The sequence below is a fragment of the Corvus hawaiiensis genome, chromosome 6 (assembly GCF_020740725.1).
Source record: "Corvus hawaiiensis isolate bCorHaw1 chromosome 6, bCorHaw1.pri.cur, whole genome shotgun sequence".
In the NCBI taxonomy this organism is placed as follows: domain Eukaryota; kingdom Metazoa; phylum Chordata; class Aves; order Passeriformes; family Corvidae; genus Corvus; species Corvus hawaiiensis.
In genome coordinates, this window is record NC_063218.1 from 61852413 (window position 1) to 61879819 (window position 27407).

At 40.6% G+C, this 27407-nt stretch overlaps 1 protein-coding gene across 3 annotated transcripts in view; it reads right to left on the bottom strand.

The window, feature by feature from the left end:
* Nucleotides 1-27407, bottom strand: part of NELL1 (neural EGFL like 1) — a 293487-nt gene that overhangs the window by 48407 nt on the left and 217673 nt on the right. For all 3 annotated transcript variants that reach the window (XM_048307246.1, XM_048307245.1, XM_048307244.1), the window contains exon 15: nucleotides 19099-19194. In XM_048307246.1, coding sequence (XP_048163203.1) covers nucleotides 19099-19194 — 96 coding nt within the window. The remainder of the gene's footprint in view (nucleotides 1-19098; nucleotides 19195-27407) is intronic.

Sequence of the window (27407 nt, forward strand, 5' to 3'; positions counted from 1 at the left end):
AGCACCAAATCAGTTGTCTTCTTGCCGAGCTGACTCTACTCCTACAGAGGTGCTATTAGAGAAACAACATTTTGCGAAAATGCCACCAGTCTTGTAAAAATCATGACATGAACACTGCACCCACTGGTGCTGCCCCCAGCAACAACACACCAAGAGTGACCAGATGAAAAATACCATAAGTCCTCTTTTCCTCACTTATTTTCATTTGATGGGTGCAGCCCTTATGTCCTCTTCCAAGCATCCTCTCCCACCTAAACCACTCTAAATGTACACACATGCACAAGACTGTGCCTACCACAGATTAAAATACAGAATTAGAATAATGAAAATATGATTTCTGTTCCACTTCTTCAGTACTACATAAGAATCCCTCCCCACGGGGGCTACTCAGACTCATCTGCATAATTCTACAGATCTAGAATATGTTGTTTCAGCACAGATATCATTATGAAACACAAAAAAAATACATTGAAAATGCAGAAATATGTAGGCTGTTTTTTTGTTGTTTTTTTCTTACTTATCTCCATAAAGAAAATGTACATAAAAATCACAAATTGTGGTTTAGAATCAGTAATGTGCAATTTAGACACAGAAATCCTTGTTTTCTGAAAACAAGCAATGACCTACACCCCACAGTACACATATAATGCTGTGTTAGTCCTGAAAGCATATTTTAGCAGTATTTACAGTTACACTGAATTTAGATTAGATTATCTCACTTTCAAATTAATTTCTGGAAGTAACAGAATGCTCACAACAACACTGGGTATTTTTGAGAGGGAAATAGAAGAAAAGTAAATGAGAATTCATAAATACTGTGATTATCTGCCAACATCTACAAGCAATTTTGGCACTCCTGCCTTGGGTGTTCTTTATAGACATCACCTCAGGCACATATAAGCTGTGTTACACGTTTTACACATCAACAAAGTATACAGGTGCAACTAAAGGGCCTGCATGTGATTTTCTTTCTAAGTAGGAGGAACAATATACAGCCAAGTCAGCCCTTGATAACAGAGCAATCACTTCGTCTTTCCAGCATAAACTTGTCTTTTAAGGAGGCTTTACCTCGGCTTTTAATAACCCAAAGAAATAAAATCTTCTGTCTGGCTGTCTTAAGACAGCTGTGTCCTTGGAGATGACTTTGCCAGATTCTCAGGATCTTTACTCATAGAAAGGAACCCAAGACTTGTGATGAGTTTACACCAGGTCTTGCCAGGTTCCTCCCTTGCCTTACAATGCGTGAGCCTAGTGTCTTGGGGAAGAGCTGCAGCAAATTTCATAAAATAGCTGATTACTAAGGTCGATAAACAACTGTAATATCCACCCTTTTTACATGACAAACACTTTAACAGTTGTTTCCAATCAGGAAAAAATCTCCATGCCCACAAATTGCCATTGCCCATCATATTAGTGCTATTTTATACAGCACCACAAAAAAGAGATTCTGTTTTGAATTAACAACATGACAATTAAGATAGATTGTTATGGTTGACCTACTCAAAACTGGAATCCATTAAAGTTTGTTTGAATTATATGATTTTCAATGTATTTTTTCTTGTTTATCCTCCCTAAACTGGATTATAAACAAAGTATATAGTCGTGTCTGATGCAATGCACTTCCTAAAACACATTCTACAGAAACTCTTCAATCAACTTTCAGGATTGTCAAGGGTTTTCTGGTTTTTACCCCCCTTCTACGCTGTAAAAACAAATAACACTACATACATTCATATACATACATATACTTTCCTACACAATCTAAAGAAAAGATGCTCTGTGCTAAGCAAGTTCTGCTGCCTTACTTGTGGCAGCATTCCCAAAAAGTACAAATATTCACATCATGTGCCAATATGATATACACACAGAGAGAAAAACTGGAATTACACCCTCCATTCTTAAGTTTCGTTTCTTTGCTTACATTCCTCAAATTTTCTGTGTGTACACGATCTTATATGTCAGAATGCCAGCATTATGTGGCCTTTGTTCTATCCAATTTAAGCATTTTGTAACACTGTACACTAATACAAGGGTTTTTTCCAGTGAAGATTAAAATTCACCCAGCCAAAATCTTCCGAACCACAAAAAGAAGATACTCCTATCCTTCTAGTTCCCACCAGTGCTTATTCACTCACTAGAGCAATCTGAAACTGGAGGACTGAATAACAGCTGCATCCTGAGTCCAGAAATTTAGAATTGTCTACTGACCTGGGAAGGAGCCAACTATAATTCTTAAGTGTTATACAACTTCTTTAAAAATAGACAAACTGCAACCTTATAATATGTCCCAATATTTGTAAAGCTTGATGCTCACAATGTCAGATAAGTGACTCATATATTCTGAATCAAATGTTACTTTCAAATGTTTTCTGAATACATATTACCACTTAATGTTCCTTTCATTAATTGTATCTTTTTGATTAATTTTCCTTGGTTAGCATTACACTGAGATGTACTTTACATCATTATTAGACAACTGAAATCCACATGACTACTCGTAGTGGAAGACAACTTACTGGGGTAAAGACTGACAAAGCCTTTTATCACTCAGTCAGATAAATTAAGTTTCCACAAAATCTCTTTTCCCCAAATTTAATAGGTCAGGGTTTTCAGCCTGTTTCAGTAAAACTGACAGTACAAATGAAAAGCTTATGGAAACTAGGAAGTCAGTGGGTCTTTACAGGTTCATAAAGTATTTTGATTTTTACCTTATGCTTTTGATATGGTCAGTCCTTCACGTTAGGTATCATCTTTCTATTTATATTCAAAAGTAAGACATTCTAGTAATGAAAAGAAAAACATTTATGGGGTTACACCCTGGTTTGATTGGACCCTTTTCTTCATGACTCTAAAACAGCTATCTTTCCTTCAGTGGAAAACAGAAATTGGTTGTTGCACATACAGGCAGTTATTTTTAGGTTTGACTGACACAAAATTCTTTCCTCATTTTACTTCTCAATTTGGCTTAGAAAAAATGTCTATGCCCTTTAAGTCTGGCACTTAATATACAGAAGTGTAAAGAAGAGTGAAACATGAAATCTAGAAATGTGAGTATACTATATATAAGTTCCTTTAACTAGATTGAATTTAGCATTCATGAAAAATCCCATTAAATGCAATGAGGTGACATGTCTTCCATTTTTCCACAAGTTAACAGAGTAGCAATGTCAACTATATCACATTTCTCGCTTTGGATGTTCCTTCTCCCTGGAAGAATTTCCTCCAAAGGAGCTATTTCAATTTATTTTTACAGTGTTCACTGTTGAAGCTATACAGCAAATCGACTAAGTGACCAATTTAATTCTGCGGATTGTAGCAAGAAGATACAATAATGGATTTAACACAGCAGTAAATTTATTTAACATACAGTAAGGAAACTTTTAGCACAACTAGGACAACCTACAACTTTAACAGAGATGTGTCTTTTTATAGTGGCGGGACGAGGGAGTAGTGGTCTACCTCCTTCTGTAATGTTGTACTTAATTCTTTTCACATTTGCAAACCATACATATCATGGAGAGGATCTGAAAAATTCCCTTACAGTCAATTCAGTGAAACAGACATAAGATACAGAGAAATTCTGCTCAATATTGATCAGATTCTGCATCCTCAGTGATCCACCACCATCCATCTACACATGCAACCTTCTTTCATCTTATTCAGTAATGAATACACCTAATAAAACCTGCTGAGAAAAGATAAGGGGAGGAGAGATTGAAAAAGAAAAAAAAATCAAATCTCTCTTCAAAAAGAAACCTATGACTCATGACTCAGTCATCTCAAAAGGGAGGCCTTAGGAATAGCCAGGCATTATCACACCATATCTGACTCCCTAACCTGCAAATGATTAATGGTATCACTGAGGGAGTTGTTACCACTGTCAGCACACACACCTCAAATGGCATCAGCTGTAACCGCTATAAAAGCTGGAGATTTGTCTATAAAAGAACAAGATTTCAGATGGGAAAATGGAAGAAAACTTCTGAGGGATGAATAAAATATTTACTTTCTCCACACAGTTAATGGAGAGAATTGAAAAACTCTGTGTTGGACATTCCAAGGGTGAAAAACAAAACAATTAAAGGTGGGGGACAGAAAGGCTTTTCTAGAAAATTAAAGTCCCATCCCAAAAAGCAGCTTCCATTAACTTGAGAATTCACAACCTGCCAGGGTTGTAACAGACACAAAACAAAAATCTCTTGTGATACACAGAGATTTTTCCCCCATTTTAAATTCATTTCGGACAGACCGATAGGTGTTCCAGAGCTATGGCTGCCACAAGAGTTGGACAGGACAGCTGTCCTGAGAAAATGAGTATTAGGGAATAAAGCCCCTGTCCAGTCACACTACTGCAGTGGGTAGCCCTGGCTGGATGCCAGACACCCACCAAAGCCTCTCTGTCACTTCCCTTCTTAGCTGAACAGGGGAGAGAAAATATAGCAAAAGTTCATGAGTTGAGGTAAGGACAGGGAGAGGTCACTCACCAAATACCACCACTTGGCAAAACAGGCTAGAATTAGAGATATTAATTGAATTTATCAATTAAAAATTCAGAGCACAATAATGAGAAGTAAAATAAACCCTAAAAACACCTTACCCTGACCCCTCCTTTCTTCCCACACTCTACCTCCTCCCCCTCCACAGCACATGGGGAGATGGGGAATGAGGGTAATGGTTGGTTCATCACAGGTTATTCCTGCTGCTGCTCTGGGAGAAGAGTCCTATCCCTGCTCCAGTGTGGGGTACTTCCCATGGGAGATAGTTCTCCATGAACTTCTCCAGTGTGGGTCACTCTTCCACAGTGTGCAGTATTTTCAGGTACATCCTGCTCCAACATGGGTCCCTCACAGGGTCACAAGTCCTACCAGGAAACCTGCTCCAGCATGGACTCCCCTCTCCAAGGGTCTGCAGGTCCTGCTTGGACTCTGCTCCACATGGGCTTCCCACAGGTTCACAGCCTCCTTTGGGCATCCCCCTGCTCTGGCGTGAGCTCCTCCCCAGGCTGCAGGTGGATCTGTGCATCTCCATGCCTTCCATGGGCTCAGGGACACAGCTGCCTCACCCTGGGCTGCACCATGGGCTGCAGGGGAATCTGCTCCAGCACCTGGAGCAGCTCCTGCCCCTCCTTCTGCACTGACCTGGGTTTCGGCAGAGTTGTTCCTTCCACATATTCTCACCCTGCTCTTCTCTGCCTGAAACTACTTCTGCACAGTAACTTTTTTCCCCCCTTCTTAAATCTGTTATCAGAGGCGTAACTATCATTCTTGATTGGCCCAGCCTTGGTCAGCAGTGGGTCTGTCCTAAAACTGGCTGGCCTTGGCTCTGCTGGACATGGGGAGCTTCTCACAGAAGCCATCCCTGTAGCCTTGACAACTCCCAAGACCTGGCCCCTCAAACCCAGTACAACTACTAAACTTATTTTCTGCAGGGGCTGACATAGCTCACAGCACATTCTTTACCCAGTCTGTGGTAAAGAGAAAACAAACCAACCACCCAAAACCAGAGAAGCTGCTTGGTCTCCTTCCAGGAAACCTAATCACAAACAATTGCCAGAGACAAGTTTTTCCTTACATAACCACTACCAATAACTAAACATCTCTCTCATACTGCAGTACCACCCGTGCTCCAAAACATCAAATGAAAATGCAGGAGATCTTCATAAAACATCTGTAGATTGGAATTCAATCCTCCTAAGGGGTCATGTAAGCAAGTAAAATACACATACTGGCCATACATTGACTGATAAACAGTGTCAGTGCTTTGATAAAACTCTAGAGAAGAACCGACCTTCTCCTCATGACTACACAGCAATTTCACTTCTGAGCCTGAAAACTTCCACTGGTTTTCAAGGTCAGTGACTCGAATGCAAAAGAAAGGACAGGCCCATCCTGGCAACTTGTTGTAATACTGTCTTGAAAATGAGAAAAATCTATTTAATCTCTCTTGAACTGAGCCTGCCTACAGCCCAAGTTGGCAATGAACCAGCAGGCTATTACAAAGAAGCTGGGTGGCTGCAACACATGCAGGAGTGATGCGTGGGATCCTGATCAGAATGTGAGTGCCCTTCCACTTCTCTCAGCTCCAAGAGCACCTCTGCCAACCACCTTACAACAAGATGATGTGGTAGGACTGCAAGAAACTGTAAATGGCCCTGGCTAAACTGTGCTGTCCAGATCAGAGATATCACTGCTTCCAAGACAGTGCAATCACAAGGGCAGTGGATGAGCTCACCCTCCCACACCCACATGCCTGTACTCCACCTAAGAGTCATTCACATTTAAAACCATGTAATTACCATCAAAAGCTGTAAGGATCCATAACCTATCACAGAAACACGGCCATCTATGACATTAAGACATGGGTGCCACTCCATGTTAGCCAGACAGCTATTTCAAGTAATTTCTCTGACTGACACTGCTAAAGGAGGCAGAATTCAATTACCCAGGCTGAAATAGGATACAGATTCAACTGGATCTTTGATGACCAGAAGTGTTTAGGGCTTTCATTTCATGTCTCATTCAAAAGATAAATGAGTACCATTCCAAAGATTAGACTGCCAACATACAGAGAATGTCTCTTCAGAAAAAAATCAACTAAGAAAGGTAATGCCACTCTTTCACATATAAACTTTACCATTCTGCTTGTCTCTGAAATGACTGATCTACTTAGTAGATACTACATGCTGAAAGAAATAATTCAGATGTTGCACATCTTAAGTAGTAGGAAACTCCAGCTATTGAACTGCCTGAGTTGCTAAATCAGAGGTTCCTTTTTAAAAGCAAGAAAATGATTGATGTATTTAGGAAGAACTCTATTTCTGAAAATGTGAAGGACTGAACAGATTTTTATCATAACATTATAAAAAGTTGGAAAATAACTTTGACATATAGTTCCTGGAGGTTGAGTATGACTGTTATTTTAAAGTTGATTCATTCATAATGGAACTAGCAAAGGAAATATTCAATCAGAACCATACAAGTTTCCTTTTATGCTTCATACCTACCCTACATTAAGCACAGTATTATTTTAACATCTTGCATATTCCTGCTCTGGGGACTACAGGCATGAACAGAAGCCTAACAAAAGCAACAGTAATCTGCACAGTGAGTTAGTGTGCACTGAATCTGGAACAGGCTTTAATGCCACACTTTCTAAGAGACAGATTTGCAAGTTTCTTTCACACCCAACAGGTATTACTCTATTGATTTTATTTATTTATTTTTAATATTTTACCAGGCATGGTATGTTGGATTATCCAGAAAAAGTCTGCTGTGAAGGGGAGTCTTTGAGTACATCATATACTTTCTGCAGAGAACTGACACATCACTAGCAAAGAAAGTATGGACCATAAAAATGTTTCACTTGATAGAGAAAAATCCTGGAAGGGGAAAAGGAAGTTTCTAAGGTTCCACATCAGCAAAACTTCCTATTTCATTTCTTTTCTCTACGTACATATGAGTACAATCCTAAAAATAAACTTGTTGTCTGGACTCCACACGCTGAATGTCGTTCAGCAGATTCTGCAAAGAGTCACCTCCTTTGGTTGTGGCTTCTTCCCTGTAGTGCAGTATACTACAATTTATAAATCTTCATAGAGCAAACTGTTGAAAACCATGGGTGTTACTCTTGCAAAAACAGATACTCTGAAGGACTGAAATTCAACAGATTTGTGGATGTTACAGAGGCTATGTCAGTAAAGAGGGGATGGCACTCCCTTCAACAAGGGTTTAACTCACATTTTCACCCTGAGTCCTTCAAGCAAAATAACTGGATTAGTTATCCTCATTGTACATATGCTACAATCTACATAAATCACCCAAGAAAGTGATTTATCCCATTTTATTCACCTTTCAAGGATTACATGAATGGGGACATGATCTCTTCCTCCAAATGTCAGCCCAATGAAAGCAAGTGGCTGACGCTTTTGTGGCGATTCATTCTGATCAACATGGGAAAAGATCTTGCCCAAGAGTCCCCCAGCTGTGTGGACACCCCCAGCCCCACACCCACTCCTTGCCACAGCTCCTCCCAGACAGCATCTGCTACGGACACGTCCCCCGCTACCGTCCCTTGGCCAGGGGCCTTGTGGCTCATGCCAGACCCTTCTTCCTCCCCAGGGAGTCTCCTCCCAGGAAAGGGGGAAGCCCCCCACAGCCCAGGACTCTCCAGCTCAGCCCCCCTGGAGCCAGGCCGCCGTCTGAGTCCCACGTGCCCTGAGCCAGGTGGGGACTGGCGGCCGTCTTGGCCACAGCGACCACAGATAAATCGAGTTTCAAACCTGTGACAAGAGGAAAAGGGCCAGCAAAACCTCAGCTCGGGGCATGAGGAGAGCAGACTTCAGACTGCTCCAGGAACTGGTAAGCAGGGTCTCCAGGGACAATGTTTTTGCAGGTGCTGGGGTCCATCAGTGCTGGTCAATTTTGAAACATCACCTCCTAAGGGCACAGGAGCAGGCGATTCCCAAATGTCGGAAGCCAAGCAGGCAACGCAGAAGGCATCTTCTCTGGGAAAGAGGATGGAAAAGGAAGCTGTGTGCCCAGTGGAGGCAAGGTCACAAGAAGAATACAGAGATGTTTCTTGCCACTGTAGGGAGAAATTTGGTGCGGTGAAAGCTCAGCTGGAGAGGAAGGTGGCCAGAAATGTGGGACACAATAAAAAGAGTGTTTTTAAATATATCAGTGGGAAAAAACATTGCAGAAGTAACATTGTCCCCTGCCAGGATGTGGATGGTCACCTCACAAACAGGGACAGGGACAGAGCACAGGTGTTTAATGCATTCTTTGCCTCTGTCTTCAACACTCCTCCCTCTCTTCCCAGTGAAAAACATGGATTATCCCATTAGGCACTCCAGAGTCCAGAGGAGGGGAAGCCCTGCTCAGCAACAATGAAACCATCTGTGTGGTATCCACCGAATTCCCATCCTGAATCCAAAACCAGCTTTGCGCCAGTTCGGCACCCTATCCCAGTCAATCCAGACCAGTGCAAACACTCAGACAGCTCTTTGGGAAAATCCTAATTTATTCAGTTGTTCTGCTCCTCAGAAGATCTCACCTGCTACCAGAAAGACCTTCCTGGTAGTTGGTGGCCGTCTCAGAGCAGCTTCCTGGAGATGGAGGAACCTCCTGGGTCTCTTGAGGGTCGTCTCCGCCACCAGGCACGGGCTGTTGCCAGCTGGCACAGCCGGCACAGCGTCCTGGGAGCTGTGGGCCAGCAACTCCTGGCTCCAGGACACTCACTGCTCCTCTATTTGCTCCTCCTGAGAAGGCTCCCGTGGCTCAGGCTGCACTCCCATTTTTATGTCTGGGCTTTACCTGGCCACATCAGCCCTGAGGAATGTGCCTGTGTGGTTGATATTCTTGGCTCCAAGGGAGCTGGGAGACCTTTCCATGGGGTCGCCGCTGTCCTCAGACCAGCAGGTCTCACTGAGCCTCTGGCAGGGATGGAGACTTTCAAGAGTGAGGCTCTCTGAGGGAATGGAGACTCCTTGAAGGTGCTGGTTTTCGGAGGGCTGAAGGTTCTCAGAAACAGGTAGGCTTTCAGAGGGAGGGAGTCTCTTAGGGCTGGAAGCTGTCAGAGGGAACGGTAGCTCTTGGAAGTCGAGGCTTTCAGAGGAATGCACATTCTCAGAGATGGGGAGGCTCTCAGAGGGAGGGAGGCTCTTGGAAGAAGGGAGATTCTTGGAAGGCTGGAGCCTCTTGCATGGCTGGAGGCTGTCAGAGGCCATGGAAGCTCCCAGAGGGATGGTGGATCTCTGATGGCCTGATGTTCCCAGATGAATGAAGGATCTCTGACAGAACAAAATCCTTGAAAGGTTGGAGGCTTTCCCACGGATGGAGAATCTTGCTGGGAGCAGCCTCTTGAAGGGATGGAGGTTCCTGGAGGAGCTGGACGAGCCACAGCAGGGCAGGTGGCCTCGCTTCAGCAGCTCCTCCAGTTCTTTCCCCAACGCCTGCCACATCCCAGAGTAGAGCGGCACCCATGTCCCATTGCGAGCCCAGAGCAGCAGCATCAGTTCCTGCAGCTCCTGGGCCACGGCCACGCAGGGGCCGCAGCTGCAGGGGCTGTGCAGGGGGCTCGCGGGAGCACGTGGCCGCTTGCGAGGGGTCGCCCGAGGCCTGGAGGACCTGGGAGCCACAGGGGCTCCTTGGCTCCTCTGTGAGGCACTTGAGGGCCCACTGGAGCAGAGTGGGTGGAAGATTCTTGTCTAAGTAGGACACGGGGTTGAGGAGGGGAACGATGATGGTGTCACCTCCTTGCTGGCAGAGCATGGGACATGGATTGTCCAATGGGACACTGTAAAGTCCTTGGGGAGGGCAAGCCCTGCTTAGCCACATCTAAACCATCCACGTGCTATCCACCACATTCCCATCCTGAATCCAAATCCAGCTGTCCCACTTCCTGGGAAGAAAATGGATCCTATCCCATTGAAAACCAGTACATCAGCCAGGTCTTCACCCAGCACACCCTGTCCCTGCTCATCTCACATCTGCACACCTGCTCCAGGATTCTGTGAGGGACAGGATCAAAATGCCTCTTAAAATCCTGAAATACAACCTGCAATGCCTTCCCATCACCCATGAGACAGGTGACCTTATGGCAGCAGGATAATCAATCAGTTAGACAGGAATTGCCCTCTGTTATTTCGCGCTGTTCACGGCTGACGCTGGCATTGTCCTTCCATCACTTCCCAGTAGTGCCAAGTATGTCCTTCTCCACCATTTTTCCTACTATCAAGATTAGATTAAGAGGGCTGGAGTTTCCTGGAAAGTCCAAGCCCTTGCTGTCAAGTCGCATACAACTGGAGAGCACTGAGCCAGCATGGACCTCCTTGGGCTTTCAGGAGCTTGGGTAGATCATTTAGGGGGTTCCTGCTGGGACATACTGGGATGAATCCCATCCAATGCCACAGCCTCATGGATATTGTTCTGGTCCAAGCTGTCCCCAGCAATCCCAAATGGAAGATCACTGTCCCTCGCACCACTCTGCCTGCCCCGTTGGACACCCTTCAGCACCCAGAGAAGCCAGTGGTACTTGGCAGAGCCAGAGTCTGTGGGACAAGGACACTGGCAACAGCTAAAAGCAGAGAGGATGCCCAGAGAGCCCAATTCCCACAGGATTCTGCCCTCCTGAGTGGGTCAGCCTGTCCTGAGAGGATGCTTGCCATGGCTTTGGCCATCAGGGTCCTGCTGGCCCTGGTGGGCTGCACAGCCACGGAGGGCTGAGCTGAGTGTCAGCCACCCACAGAAAGCTGGGAGAAAGACTGCAGACAGGACATGGGATCCCAGTGACCTCCCACAGTCAGTGCCAGCTTGCTGGTTACATTTACTTCATTTGCTTAGAGCATTCTTGTACCGTAAGTTTTTCAGGGGAAAAAAATCTTAAAAAAGAAAGAAATGCAGAAAAACTGACTTTTTGTCAGAATTAAACACACAATTACCTGTACAAATTGGCATGTTGGTTTTCTCCATTCCCTTCACTTGTCGGAGTATTTCTCAAAAAGAAATTGGTTTCTTATGCTGGTTCTGATGAATGAGGCACATTTTCCCTCACTAGACCTTGATTAATTTCAGTGAGATCACTCATGAAATATGTTAGCATTCACTATTTTAAACTTCAGCAGAAACATGGCTCCACACAGTAACATTCTCAGAGTTGTACAAATTTTCTTATGAGGCTGAATTCTCTACTGTTTGAACAGGATCTTACTCCTAGATTAGCTAGTTAGATCAAGGAGTTAAAAATGGTATATTCATCATTGGTAGCTTCAAGTTACACAGATTGTTACACACAAAACCCCCACTCTAGCTGCTCTTTTATTTCACTAGAGCCCTTTATTATTCATTTCACCTAATTCAGTTGCACCAGATCCTAAGGCTTCCATTCAGGTGAAATTCCCATTGAAGCCGAGAGGATTCCTGTGTTAAAAATTTTAACTACCTCTCTATGCCTGCTTGAGTTTTATTGAGTCTGAAGTTTTATTTCTAGGTTATCAGCAAACTTAAATATTCATGGTTGATTCTCCAGTCCAGAGCTGGCTATTAATAAGAAAAAGTAAGGTGGCAAAGAGCTTATTAAACTCAGTAATGTTCCCTAAATAGTGCCTGTAGCTGGACAGCCTGAGGTAGTTTTTATTCAGTTTTTAGCTGGTCTACCACCTAATTCTGGTACTTCTCTGTAGAATTACTGTTTTTCACTGATGTAGGCATCTGCTTGGAAAAAAAGTCAAAAAAAAAAAGGGCTTGCAATGTCCTGGCAAACTAAGTTATAAATTAGCATTACTGCACTGCACTCAAAAGCAGACTTGCTGGGGTTTTTTTTAATCACAGTAAAATGAGATGTCATTTGTAGTTAATTCACCATGAAGTTGGTATTTCAAAGCAACTGTCTTTTCTGTACAGCTCACATCACAAGGAAAGCTTCATATATGGAAACCTCTTAGTTGCAAAATGGAAATTCCATTAAAATATGAATTTGCTCAAATACAAATATTTGCTCAGAATTTTGAATGTTTTGTAGTTCTTTGTTTTCTTTAAAATGATTCAATGGTGATTCTGCCCCTTGAAACAAATATAAATCGCATTATTTGGGTCCTCAGAATCTAAGAGGAACCTGAAGCAGATATGCCTGCATATCAGAACATGTGAGAGATGTTCCTGGTGATAAATTGGACAGATGCTAAATTAGGGACTCAGCGCTCTGTGAAAGGCCCAAAGCAACACAGCCTCCAACAGAGAACCAATTCCAGTGCCTCAGTTAGAGCAAGGCTTTTGCACAGTTTGGCTATATAGTCTCTCAGCTGTAGGAAGTTCAGCAGGAACACAGGGCTTTTATATTTAGAGTTCAGAGTTTGCTGCTCCTAATCTAAACATGATGTTCCTCCTGTAGTACTTAATTAGAATTTATGGATGAATAAACATCCAACACTGTGTAGCAACAGCCAAAATTAACAAAGAAAACAGAAACAAACCAACCTCCCTTTCCCCTGGTGATTTCCAGGTGCTAAGTATATGGCAAAGAGAGGTCCTAACATTTTTCTGCCTGTTTAGCTGGGATAGCCAATACCCCTCACAGCATGCTGTTGTCTCACCTAGGAAAGACAGGCACCTTCCCCCCTCCTTCACTAACCCAGGCGTCTGCAAAGCTGTTGTTCTCATGTTCTCACTCCTCTGTCCAGCTGCAGTTGCTGTTGTTCAGTAACATTTTGCCTTTCTTAAATACATTATCCCAGAGGCAATACCAATGTCACCGATGGGCTTGGCCTTGGCCATTGTTGGGTCTGTCTTGGACAGGGCAAAAGCTTCTGGTGGCTTCTCCAGAGGAGCCTCCGTGCTCTCCCTCCCCTACCAAAACTCTGCCATACAAACCCAATACATATGACCACAAGTCATGTAACTAGTAAAACACCAGAATGTTAGAACCATTTGTTACTTGTCAAGATACCATTTTGGGTAACATAAAAGATTAATATAGCTGATATTCCTTTAATTAGAAGCAAAGAAAAATACACAGACCCAAAGACCTGCATATAACAAATAAACTACACAGGAAGATAAAAATATTTATTACATTAAAAACCCAACAAACCACCACCCCAAAACCAGTGTCTGCTTAGTGTTTTTACCTGGCTTTTAAAATCAAACTATTAGATCATATGAGGCAGAGTAAACACTGATGAGTTGTCTCCTCATGTGAGGGTCAGCTGGGCGGTGAATAGTGTTCTTGGTCTGGGAGATTGACACTGAGAAGAACTCTTTCTTCCATTGAGAGTTACTTGTTGATTTGCAGACAGATGTCCCCTTGATCCTCAGAGACAGCCTTACTCAGGTTTTTCTAGTAAATATTCTTTGATCTGTTCCCTGGTATCTTTACAAATGACAGCTTTGTTTTTTCCATCTTATTAAGATATCACCCCTTGCCATTTTGCAATAAGCACCGCTGGGGCAAATGCTGCAAACAGCTTGGCAGCAAATGGAGCAGGACAACCTCAGCCACCTGGAACATCTGCCTTCTCTGGCTCTGTCACACCCTCAGGAATGACATATCAACCATAGCCACTTTCCTCTGTGATAAACTAAGTGTCACTTGCTTCACCCTTCTTGTCTCACGCTATCCTGGCTTTGCCTCACCTTGAAATTAGAGGCTTTAGAAAGAATCTCATGCAAAGCCTTGCACCCACAGCTGCACAGCTGGTTTGTTTCCCAAAATAAACCTCACCTCTTATTTTACAAAAAAGATCATAGGTAGAGGAAGGCAGGGAGTTTTGACATTTAGCTTACCATACTCATGGAAAAATCTCTTCCTCTGCTTTGTTTTGGTTTTTATTTGCTCATTTTTTAAACCAGGCTCCTTGACTGAAATGTCTGTGATAGATACACACCTAAAGATTGATCCAGCCTAAGAATCAAAGAAATTGCACATAGAAATTAAATTCTCACATTTTTTCTAACTGTACAGTCCACAGGAATAGAGACTATAGGGAGTTTTACCCAAAGGACTGCAGAAGACAATATATTCCAGAAGAAGCAATTTAAGAGATGGGAACACAGATGTTACGCAGCTTCTTAGACAACAACTGCAGATACTGCCAACTATGATGAAACAAATCAGTTAAAGACCTCATTTCCATGATGTAACAACCCATACTGAAGATGTAAGCACAGCAACATTTCATTACACACCTGTGAAATCAGTGAGGTGCTGAAGAATCCATATATAACTAATGCAACACAGCAAGTCTTGATTTACTTACTCACTTGCAATATGATTAATAAGATTCAAAGCACATTTCTCAGCCATGGTACATACTCAAAAATGACCTCTCACCCCAATATTAGACAATTCTTTGCAGGTACAGCCCAAAACAACATGAAAAAATAACCCTAGTAATTATCACATCTTGATGCTCTGCTGCCATATCTTACCCTTGCTTCTGTTTATCATCAGCAGGTAATTTTTTGACACCTCTCTATCATTCTATGTGATGTGACTGCATACTTTCTTTCCAGTGCTTTTCAAAGACTAAACACACACATGTACCGCTACCACAGAAATATCCATGTCCATGAGCTCCAGCCCACACAAAGCCCTTCTATTCTACCAGAAACATATTCCCCATTTATTGCGTACCACTTCAGACAGCAGCTGTCACAAGACAAGGGAGAAAAGCTGTGGTGCACTTGACTTGAATCTGTTCTGGAGGCAGTGCCCTCCCATTGCCAAAAGCGCTCCTGCAGCCCCTGGAAAAATACTGCACTTTCCTTTCCATGCCCCTAGCTGGGAACCCACTGCTTCAAACCCTTCTGCTGTTTCCTGCTCATCACCCCAAATTATAATTTGTAGAGACAAGACACCCTAAATGACTCCCAGCACTGGGCAGATCCCAGAGCTGTTCAGATGTATTTCTTAGACCCATGCACAGGACTCCAGCACATGCAGGCAGGTGTTCAAGGAATGCCTGCAATTTCCAGGCATTCAATCATCTGTTTACTCCTACCTTTGATATCATAGATTGTCCTGTCTTATCTCATCCTCACCACTTCATCAGTAGCTGCAGTGATTAACAGTCCACAAATACAAAATAACTCTGAACCTGTCCACAAAACCAGCATGAAAACTCCACTGACCTGTGGCTCATCCACAGACAGGAAAGAGCAGCTCAGTGAATGATCTAGAGTTTTTCTGTTTTAAAGATTGCAAAAATATGAGATGGATGGAAAATTGGAGCACTTGAGTTCATGCTGCCAGCAATTCTCACAGAGTACTGTATTTGTACTCCTCTCTGCACACCAAAATGTCTCTCAAAAGCCTTTAACAGGGATCCCTGCCAAGGATGCACCTGGGTTCAAGCCCACAGTGTTACGTACAGTTAAGGATGCCTATCTCTAGCTCAGCCATCATGCTGGAATCACACAGCAACGTCACTAAAAATTCCAACATGAAAGGTTTCCAACACAAGTACCACAACTGTGTTAAATACGATCAAACGGTCGAATCACAGAGATCACAGATTTCAGCCCTAGCCAGAAAAACACAAAATCAACAAAAAAGAAGTGATTTGAAGATAGAATCAGATCCTAAATACTACAAAAATTCAGTTAGAAGCATCAAGCACATACTTAAAGAAACAGCATTATAAAGAATGGATGGAGAAAGGAATTACTTGACAGTATCTGTGAATATCAATCTGCAGTTCACCTTCAAAAAGGAAAGATAGCCCCACAACTGTTACGATGATTTCTCATGTCAGCCAAAGCGACTGGCAAGAGGTAATTCTTCTTAGCAGCATGTTGAATTATGTATCTGTACATAAGCCTTAAATGTGTATTTTAATTTCACCTGAGTAAATTACTGGTATAAATCCTACCCTTCTCAAATATCTCTGAATTTTTAATTAACCTAATATCATAATTTCAGCCAGGCAGTCAGAAATGATGAGTAACATATGATTCATATTCAGAAGTAAACACACCTGCTTTTCAACAACATTTCTAATTACTGGCTCATTTTACCCTTTACATGGCATTGAAGTCAATTTGGGTCATACTGTTTTTAGCTAGTGATGAGTCCTTTCAGCTCACAAATAATGTGTAAGAAGTTGCTGTGTTGTCAGTTTGAAGGATATTTTCAAATGCACCGTGGCAAATTGAACACATTACCAAAACACATCACTTTACTTCTGATATGCCTCACTTCACTGTGAGCTTCCACCAGACAAGGTTTTGCCAAGAACATTTAGGCTTTGATTTGAAGTGTTGCCCCACCATTTCATTGTCTTACGTCTGTGTCATAATGATTGAGGGAGTGGTGCCATATACTAAATAAAACAAAGTGCTTATTTCTAATATTAAAGATGACAGGAGAAAAAACAAACATGGGGTTAGAATACTTAGGTGTCCTTTAAAAACTGCAGCAAACTGCAGTGAGACAATGAGGAAAGCCTTTACTAACTGCCTCCTGCTCCTGGAAGCACTACATCTTCTAGGGATAATCAGTGAAGCAAAAAGAACCCTGCTTCAAAGGTGGTTCATCACCTCTCTACTCTGAACATTTAGTCTGGCCAGGACATGTACCTTCAGGAGGCTGAAGCTGTTCTCACAGATCTGATGCGGACTTAGCCACTGAAATATGCATATGACATAAGATGTATCTGCTGAAGTTTTCAAACCCTCCAACACAACTACAATGTGACAAATTCTCATACACAAAGCCCTGTTCATTGTCAAACTAGCTTGTATGTCAGATTTCTCAAAGTTAGCATCATTATCTTGATTTGTAGCATACTAGTAAACCCTATACATCTTCAAAGAAAAAAATAAACTGACTTCTGGTTCAAGTTGTATAGATTTTATTCACAGAAGCTATCGCCTTCTGACATCTACCTCTAAATTGCTTGGTATAATGAGAGTACCATACCTGCCATGCTTCCTTTAGTTGGTGTGCTAACTCATATTATAGATCAAACAATACAAAAGACATGAAAAACATACAAGTCAAAAATGGTTATGTCCTCCATTTATCAATTTTAAACCATCACTTCAATAGTTTAGAGAATCTGTACTCTAGATATGAAAGTCCCTTTACAGCTATAAGGAAAAATAATGTTCTAAGATCCTTGGGTGAAAGAATCACAGGCAGAGGAGCTAAAATCTAGCCTGAAGCCCTGGGTAGGGAGGGCACCTTAGGGCAATGCTGGTACTGGTTTTGCATTACCATACTGTCACATACACAGAACAGATCTCTAGCATCCTGCATCCCTCTGAATGTACTGATGTCTCTGAGCAACACATGTTTTAGAAAGGAATGAGCAAATTATACATGGGTAACCAGCAGGAAGCATTAGCAGCTGGGGAGCCACGGCAGGTGGGGCTTTGAGGTAGGAATGTCTTGCATTACTTCCCATGATATTGCCGGGACTCATTGCTGAATGGCAGAAGACTCTGGAGGTTGTTTTTCTATTTAAAACAAATAACCCAAAGGCTAGAGGCAAAAGAAAAATAAGTACTCAGATTTATTCTAGATGAGATGAAAATATTAATGTCCTAGTTCATTCTTAAATAATCATAAACAATGCTGACAACTAGAAACTACAGGCTTTTAGTATACAGTGATTTGGCTACACCCATAGAAGTATTTAGCAGTTTTCAGAAGCTACTTAAAGAAGATTTATTGACAACTGGGCTTAAGTGACTTCAATAAACACAGAAATTACTGCACAATCTCTGGGTTACAAGTGGTTCCACTAATTTAACTGTAGCAGTTATTTCTCTGTTTTCATTTTTTTCTTTCTAAAAAAATTCACCAATTATAATCTCATCCATACTACAGCATACAACCTGCATTAACAATCCACTTCATATTCAAAAGTAAATATAAGTGTAAACAGTTAATTAACAAACATGCAGTGCAAAAAAACCCTCATCATTGAGTTTGTTAAGTGACATATAACCTCAATAAGCACAAACCAAAATAAAATCCCAAATCTGCTAAATAAAGAAAATAATAAGAGTCCTATATGGAGTTTAGTGAGATCCCTTTCTCCTCATTTAAGGTAGACAAGGAACCAGCTCTTTGTGAAACAAACTGGAAGGTGGAACTATGAGGCTGTCAGAAGCAAATCTTGAAAAATAAAAATCTGGGAACAGGTAGAATCTAATCATGACTAGTGAGACATCTTTGAATAGGCTGTGATTCTATAAAAACTGTGACTAAGAAACAAATCAAATCTTAATAATTCAATAACCTGAAGTGAAAAGCAAGCATCCAAATTCTGGTCTAATTTGCACAACAAATTCAGGAAAAGCAGAAGGAAACCTTGAGCTTGCACCACAGCAAACTGGTGAAGCAAATATTTTTCATTTAATGTCCCTTCTAATTAACTAGAAGTGCACACTGGAAGGAAAAGCAGATATATCCCTGATAAAATTCAACATGGAAAGTTTTAGACAAGATGAACTTTCAGTGCAGAAAAGGCAGAAATGGAACAGCCATACCTTCAACAGAGAGAAAGCATCAAGCAGAATGAAAGAATGGAAAGTAATTACTTCTTTCACATATCATACTTCTCATTACCAAAGAAGGTGTTTTTCAGTAAAGCTTTACCTTTCTCACAATGACTTCCAGTGAATCCAGAAGGGCAGAGACATTTGTTAGGGGCTACACAAGTTCCACCATATCTGCACCCTTCTTCACAGAATGCTGCAAGATAAAAGGAATATGTGGGTAATACTTAATTTTTTAAAATATATATTTGTAGGATAATAAGAAAAACATCTAAATGCTAAGGAATTAACAGAATTCAGCATATTAAAATTCAGTCCACCTGCAAACACAAAGAGAAGTAACTCACTAAAATGACAAGAGGAAAAATCTCAGATTACACCGTAGGCAAACCACCTCACCAATAAAAGATTAGTAACCATCTGGAAGAAGAAGAGAGGAAAAAATACATCGTATGATTTTAATGGGGCTGATCATCTTTCACTTATATCAAATATGCATATGACAATTATAATGCTCTGGTAATCCACAGAAAACAGGCAGGCTGGATGGTGTTAAACATTGTGTTCCTCACTTCTGTCAAATACTTCACTGAAATGTCTGTAAACACATAATATTTTGCTTTTTAAATTTTTATTTTAAAGTGTAAAGTATGTTTTGTGGAATTAAGAAATTAAATAGGGTGAGGATCATGACTAAAAATATGAGATGGGCTCTACCCCAATATAATGCCGCTACTGAATGTGATTCGGGATGGAGCAATACTGAAGTACTTTAGAAGTGTATGTGACCAATAACTAGGATTTCAAACAGCTGATGGATCTCAATGGATCTCATATTTTCCTGTGAGCACTGTGTGATGTTCTTCTTGCTCACAGCCAGTTTGGCAGAAAGTCCACTTTGAAGTTTGCTTACTGTTTAAAGTTACTCTTTTCTATTTTTTTTGTCATGTGGGTGCAAGTTGTGGAACTGAGGTCAAGAGGGGAGGACAAGCATCAGAACACTTCTCTACCTTGTACTGGTAACTTGAGTAGGACCCTTGCTACAGCTAAGAGCAGGCCCTACCCCTGACACACTCCCTCCCCCCAATATCTGTTGAACTTCATAAGTGACTGAGTGGGTTTGACAGCACTTATGAGAGAAGTTACAATTAATATTTAAACAGCAGCTCTCTGCATCTAAGCTAATAACAGATTTGCAAAGTGTTTCCTGCAAGCTAAAATCACAGATGGAGTGTTGGCAGAGATGTTACAAATGCTATGAAAAGGCTTAAAGTGCTAGATAACAGAAGAAATGTTTAAGATTTATTTTCCAATACCCAAAAAGAAAAATAAAGTGAATAGAGTTCTAGGCATTAAAAAGAATATTTTGCAATTGTTAACCACTTAGAGGCAAAAAAGCATATCATCATATCTCGTGACTGAACTGGTAGACACGTCTGCCTTACTGTAAATATATAATTCATAGCATGCCATAGTGTTTTATGGAGGAGAATGCTAAAGTGCTTTAGAGAAGATCACTGTAGAACATTATAAACACCCCTGAAGCAAGGCAGTGGTGTGGAGAAAGCACAGTCACACTTCCTCCTCATCAATGCACACACTCCATATGGGAATCTTCTAAAATATATCTGTTTGAAACCAGCCAATTTCTGAATGAGAAGAAGAGAAATATGGTTTAAGAGCAGTAATTTTTTTATTTTTTGCATATAAATATTTTTAAGAAAGTATAACTGTGCAGAAAGCTGAAAGTACTGGTAAAAAATACAACTCAAGGTATATAAAAACCACAATGAGACTCAAAAGATTCCTTCCAGAGCTCTTGAAAGAATGTTTACTCATCTCTAGTCTCAGCATTCTCAGAGAAGGTGTAAGTTAAATTCTGCATCTTCATGTTTTCTGTTTGAAATTGTGAGTAAACACAGACTTTTGTGAAGCAGTAATACATTTCCGCACAACATCAAAAGACGCAGAGTTTTGGCAAAGCAGATATAAAGGAAAAAGAAAGAAAAATATTGGCAAAAAAAGTGAATAGTTCATCCTTAACATATGCCATATTACACTGGGAAAGAACCACATGGGGCTCTTGAAAGAATTCATAAAGGGGAAAAACAGATGATGTTTACTGTCTATAACAATCATGTATGTCCATTGAAAGTTATTAGTGCTGACAGGGATAGGTAGGTAAGAAGGCTTCAGTAGAGCTCTCATACACTTTCTTTGCCACCATAATGGATCCTACCAACTTAGTAACGCGAAATACCTGCTTCTTACAATAAATCCTGTCAGGAGGTCAGCAGCGTGAGGTGGCATTTCCTTCTGTTCTCTTTTAAGATTTCTAGCAGGGAAAGATTATGAAACAGGGCTGGTCATGTAAAAGATGTTCCCCTTAGAACTTACATTCCCCTTATGTCAGTGCAGCAGCCAGATCTTGATATCCACAGGCACAGCCAAGTGTACCATTCCCATCTGGGAGAAAGGCTGGGATGCTTGTCATGGGCCAAAACTCTATCTTTCTATTCCTTCCTACAACTATCCCTCCTAAATGTGTATTCAAATGTGCTAGCACTAATTTGTCAAGTAATTTGAAATGTTGATATCCCTTTACATCGCACATCTTAGCAACTTACAGGGAAAAAACCCCAAAATCAAAATATTTGTTCAGGAACACCCTAAGGAACAGCTGCACTACAGGTTGCTGTGAGAAAGGACTCTGTACTGCCCAGGAGTTACCCAGGCACCAGCTTGTTACACAGATGTTGGACGAGGAAGCTGAGGAAGAAGCTGAGCAACGGCTGCAGGAGGAAAGAATTCAACTCTCCTTCTCAATTTTTGTAGATGCTGAAAGATCCTCTGCAATACAGACTAACTACGCTTGTCTTTGTTGCTCAGCCTTTGGTGGATTTGGGGGATGTGGTTCATTCTCACATTTTTATGCAAGAGGAGAAAATCCCAAGGAAGAGTGCCAGCATAATCCTGCTGTTTCCCAGATGGTTCTTCTACAAATCATCTCATTCCTGCACTGTAGGCTTGCAGGAAATAGAACATCAAACCCACGAGTCTCAGAACATAGTTAAAGAATCAGACTAAAGGCTACTGTCCTTAACTGCTAAAAAAAGAGCTCACAGTACTACAGGCAGTACTGATAGCACTACTCTGAATACTAAAAATGCTCAATACCTCTAATAATAGGTTTCAATTACATTTCAATATACAGTTTCAGTTGCTAGCCGTTTTACCAAACTTCACTTATTTGAACTCTTTTCTCTAATAGCCCTGCCTCTGGCTGAAGTCTTTTAACACATCTTCTCAAAATTAATTCATTTCCAATAATGAGATTTTTCCTTTACAGCATTAGCAGAGAAAATTAAATAAAATCTTTACATCCCTTCTGTACCTCTGCCTTATGGACAAGAGGACCCAACAGGGAGCAGCTCAGTGACTGAGTAGGAAACCAACTGAGTGCCCATGCCCTCCCAAAGCTACTTGCTTTGGGGCTTATGCTTTGTTATATGTCATATGGACTCTGGGATATAGACTTCCACTGTGGTTTGGACCCCCCCAAAATCAGAAGTCAATTTGGGGGTGATGGAATTACCAGTACCACAGAACCAGCAGTTATAAATCTTGATTGCAGACTCCCTCCTACTCAAAGTTAACACAAGAAAGACAAATCATGGCTGGATCTAATACTGCTAATGTATTCCCGTAAGTAGATCCTGTCTCTGAAATTATTTGCAGGCCGGAACCTTGATAAATAGGAGAGTGGTTACTGAATTTACCATAAGGTTTTATCAGGAAAATTAAGTGAAGATGCCATTAGGGTAAAGTCTACATAAGTAAACTTCTATTGTTTAGAGGCTTATTCAGTATTCTCTATGTAAAAGAAACAATCTATTGATTTCAGGAGGCTTCTGCCAAAGTGAACAGATCTCTCTAATGCCAACAGATTTTTTACTCCAAAATAAAAGCCTTTATTATATAAAGACCTTTCCTAAATAGACATAATTTCTCTGCAGAGGAGGAATTTTATTTTTGATGATCCTCTTTGATGATGAATCTGTAGAGAACAGAAACAGCCAAAAATATAAGTCTGCTGATATGTCATTTTTGTGATGATGTTGGAGGGGCGGGGGAGTGTCACTGCAGAGCTCCACAAAGAGCATCATGAATGCACCATGCTCCTGGACATGCACAAGCTGCATTATTCTGGCTTTTGTAAGGCAGCACAGCACACTACCCCACTGGGCTACTTTAGGAAAGCAGATACTGCAGCAAGTCCAGCAAATACCTCTCACTTTCAAGTGTAATGCAGTAGATAATACAAAACATTTATACTTGAATATATAGAATTATTTTAGTAAAAGAAAATAAATAAACCCCAATAATTACCCTACAAATTCAAAGGAATGTTGCTTGGCTCTGAAGAGATACAAAGGTCACTTTCCCAAATAAATCATATCTATTTTTTTTTTAATATACTAAATGCCTGTGAAGTGAAAAAAGGGGCATTCCAGAAAGGCAAGGAAGGGGTCAGGGACAGACTGTCTGGGTAAACAAAAATATGCAGCTTTGGAAGAGAGATGGGCCAGTATAACTATACAAAGAATTTGCTAATCAATTGATGGAAGGACCACAATTTCATTAGCTGATTGGATTTACTCAGACAAGCACACACAGGGGTGCAGTTGATAGCAATCCAACCATGTAAGCCAAATACCAGAATAATCAGATGATACCAGTTGCTCAGGTGGGTTTAGGGGACAGCTGAGAAAGTGAAGAGAAAGCACACAACCGAAAAAAGGCAGCAGTAGAGGCTCTGGTCTTTTTCTCTGTACTCAAGTGTGATGCTATCATCTATAAAAGTACAAAGCTCTTTTTGGTTCAGTGAACTACATCCATTGGACACAGGGTGCGACTTATTTCACACACAGTCTGTCAAATGCCACTGGAGTCCTTTTACAGCTGGCTGGACTCAGAGAAGGACAAATCTGGCAGGAGTGAACTTTAGGCAAAAGAACTGTCCTGGAAAATTTTCTTCCAATATACTGGAGCAAGAAGGGGAGTGTGGGTCAGTCTGGCAGTCAGGATGCAAACACATCTGAGAGTGGAGGACAAACCCTCAGCTAGGCAGCTCTCACTTTTGTGATTTGGGATTTCCAACCCAATTTATGCTTCCAATTTTATATGTGCTATGTAGAAGGGTTATTCAGTTTGAGAAGAGCCTATAAATTTCATGTCTTCTATCAGCTGATTGTAAAGTTATTATTCCTGAATTATTTTTCTAGAAATTTCACATACAAAAGATACTTTGCAAAAGTAATTAGCGTAACTGCTGCCTAGTGTAGTCAAAATTCCAAATCCTGGCACTACAAAATGTGTAAGTGTATGAGAGCTAAGTCTGAATAAAGATCAATGAACTCAGAATTTAGGCTAGGAGATGAGGGTTCTTCAAAGTACTCAGAAAAGTGTGAAAGAATTCCTTCAAATTTAGCAGGCAACACACAGTGAAAGACAGAAAAAAGAGCAAAATAGGAAAGTCCCTAGCAGGATAATAAAGAATACATTTATAAACAAATATATATATATATATAAACAAATACATCAGGAAGAAATTGTGTCAAATATAATAGGCATACACATGTATGTTAGTTTGTGTGTCTGGGTATACATTTGCATGCTACGTAATATTTATCAAAGTGGTGAACTAATATTTTAGAGTTTGTCAGTAGGCTATTGCAGCTGATGTAGCAGTGAATCTTTTCAAGCTCCCAGTGCTCTGTCACACAGCACTTGCAAAATTAAGATTTAGGTGAATTTGGAAGGCTGAGCATATCTCTCAGAAGGCTCTGAACTCTGAGCCCTTTCTTTACTGTTATATGATGCTAAATTCTCTTGTTGCTTGGTGTTTTGCTTGACTGATATGTAATCAAGCCATGGCCATTTGTAGGCAAGCAGGAGGCCATTCATCTGGGTGCTTTCAGTGTCGGCTCACGTGCTTTTTGGCTGGAAATGCTGAATTATTTTGAAAAATGAGACCTAAACTCCTTAAAATTAGTACAATGAATCACCGTGATAAATACTAATAATTTCTTTCGTACTACCCCAATAATGGAGCTTACTTTTGAATGTGTAAGTTACCCACCCTGATTAACACATTTTCACTGAAAATCTTTTCTAATGAACAAACAAGCTATATTTAATTAAATTAATTCTGAAAGCATATTGAATAGACAAAATCTGTCCCTTCTTGCTCTCTTGGTAAAATGAGATAAGAAACCCTTATTAATGTCAACCTTATTTTATGGCTCTGAAGACAGATATGTGACAATTTTGAAAGACGTATTTGAAAAAGATCAATAGAAGCAGTAAGGGACAAAAGCAATATAATAAAATTTGTCCTGTGATATAGCATACTTTTGAAAGCATCTCTCAAATCCCCAGATAACTCTGTGCTAAATGAATATTCTTGTTGCCATTCTACCGCTCTGTTTCCTCAAGGCCAGACTCTTCAATATTTTTAGTGCACAATTTTAAGCCAGCTGCAGCTGTCTCTCTAATAATCTAATAATAAGCATGACAAAATAGGGCAGAATACTCCTTCCACAAACCAATCCAACATCATCTTTCAAAATTCAAGTCAACAGTTTAAACTGCAAAATCAAACTGAAATTTACTTTGAGAAATGACATGACACATGGTACCACTGCAGTTTTTCTTTGCATCACATAAATGTGCTCATTATACTCCCTATTTGTTTTAACAAATGGGTATAGAATAATTTATATTTACAAGCATAACACAGTTTCTTTAGAAATCAGTAATGCTTAATCAATCCTAAGTTAAGGATAAAGAAGCACAACAGAAGCATTTTCTCTTGCCTGATCTATTATCACAACTTTAGAAAGACATTGCTTCAAATCTCATTGAACTCAGTGAAGAAAACTGAATTCAATAACAGCACAGGCAATCTGAGGTCTGCCTGGCTGTAGTACAGTATATGGAATATTCAGACAATATAAAAATAATTCTCCAGCAACATACATATTACAGGTCTCTCATCCCAGTGTTCCAATCCATACAAGCACACTCTGTAGACACATTCAGAAGAACAGCTGGATTACCCCTAATGCAACAGGTATACACTTCTAATTCACTCTTCTTGCCTTGCCCTCTAGCACTGACAGGCATCCTCGCCAATAAAACACAAGCCTGGTTACCAATGAGAAACATTCTGTCTCAGTGTGAGAGATTTACTCTATATTGCTAAACAAATATCTATCCAAGCACCCTCAAATAACTGTGTGTTATGAGAAACAACAGCAGGTTCAATAAGCTGTAATAAAAATGCCTACAATGTTAATAAAACATTATATTATGGTAATTCTCTATGCAAGAAACACTATCTTTTGAAATTGTAGAGAAAGTTTAAGAAAGCATTTTCAGTCACAGCTGGAAGTGAGGATGTTGCCTGTGTGCAATAATAGCCTCTAAAGTCTCAAACTCAGCAGTATTTTTTAAAGGTTGCTCATACCTTATTGCAAACATAATTGAATCTGAAAAAAAATCCCTTGTTTTGATAGCTGCACAAAACATGCAATAGCAAATCAAGGAATTATTGATAGCATTTAACTATCTGAAGGTGACATTACTGGGAGGAATTAGATGAAAATGGGAAATAAAAAGGCAATGGGACTTTCAGGTCTGGATCAGGCATGTGTAAAGACAAGTAATTTGCAAATAATTTACAAAGACATTAAGAGACCTTGAGGTGTTTCTTTTTAAACAAGCACACTAAAATTCAGGTGTTCTCTCTCATTGTCTTAGCATTATACTTACGCTGCAAGTAACAGCTACAGTGTTGTCTCTGAAACCATTTTCTAATGGGCTTTTTCATCACTTTTCAAATGTCATTCATTCTGCCAAGACACTCCACTCAAAATAAAATTTTCTTTTTCAAAACTGGATCACATTCTCTTGACCAACACCAGAAGGATGGGAATTGTCAGTTTCAGAGATCAGAATCCTCTGCTTACACAACAGGAAGGACTTCAGTAGGTGAAACTTTCAGAGCTCCCCCACAATACCCTCCAGCCCTCACTCCTTATCAGGAGAGATGCCATGTTAGATATAGACATTTCCCCATTAAGGAACAGAATTAAGAGTTAATCTCGATTTACAGAATCTACCTTACCTTGCAGTATCTAACAGATAGAGGTCTGAATTCACTGAAGATGCTGTCAAGAAGGCAATCAAGAGATGAAAAGCCCAGAATCCCATAAGCAATGCCCCAGGGCATTCTGTCTCATTCAGTTCAAGTTTATATAAGGCAAAGAAAGAATAACAAAGAAAACAATGAAGAGGGGTCGGAGAGGTACAGGAAGAGAGATTCAAACACATACCACACTAAAT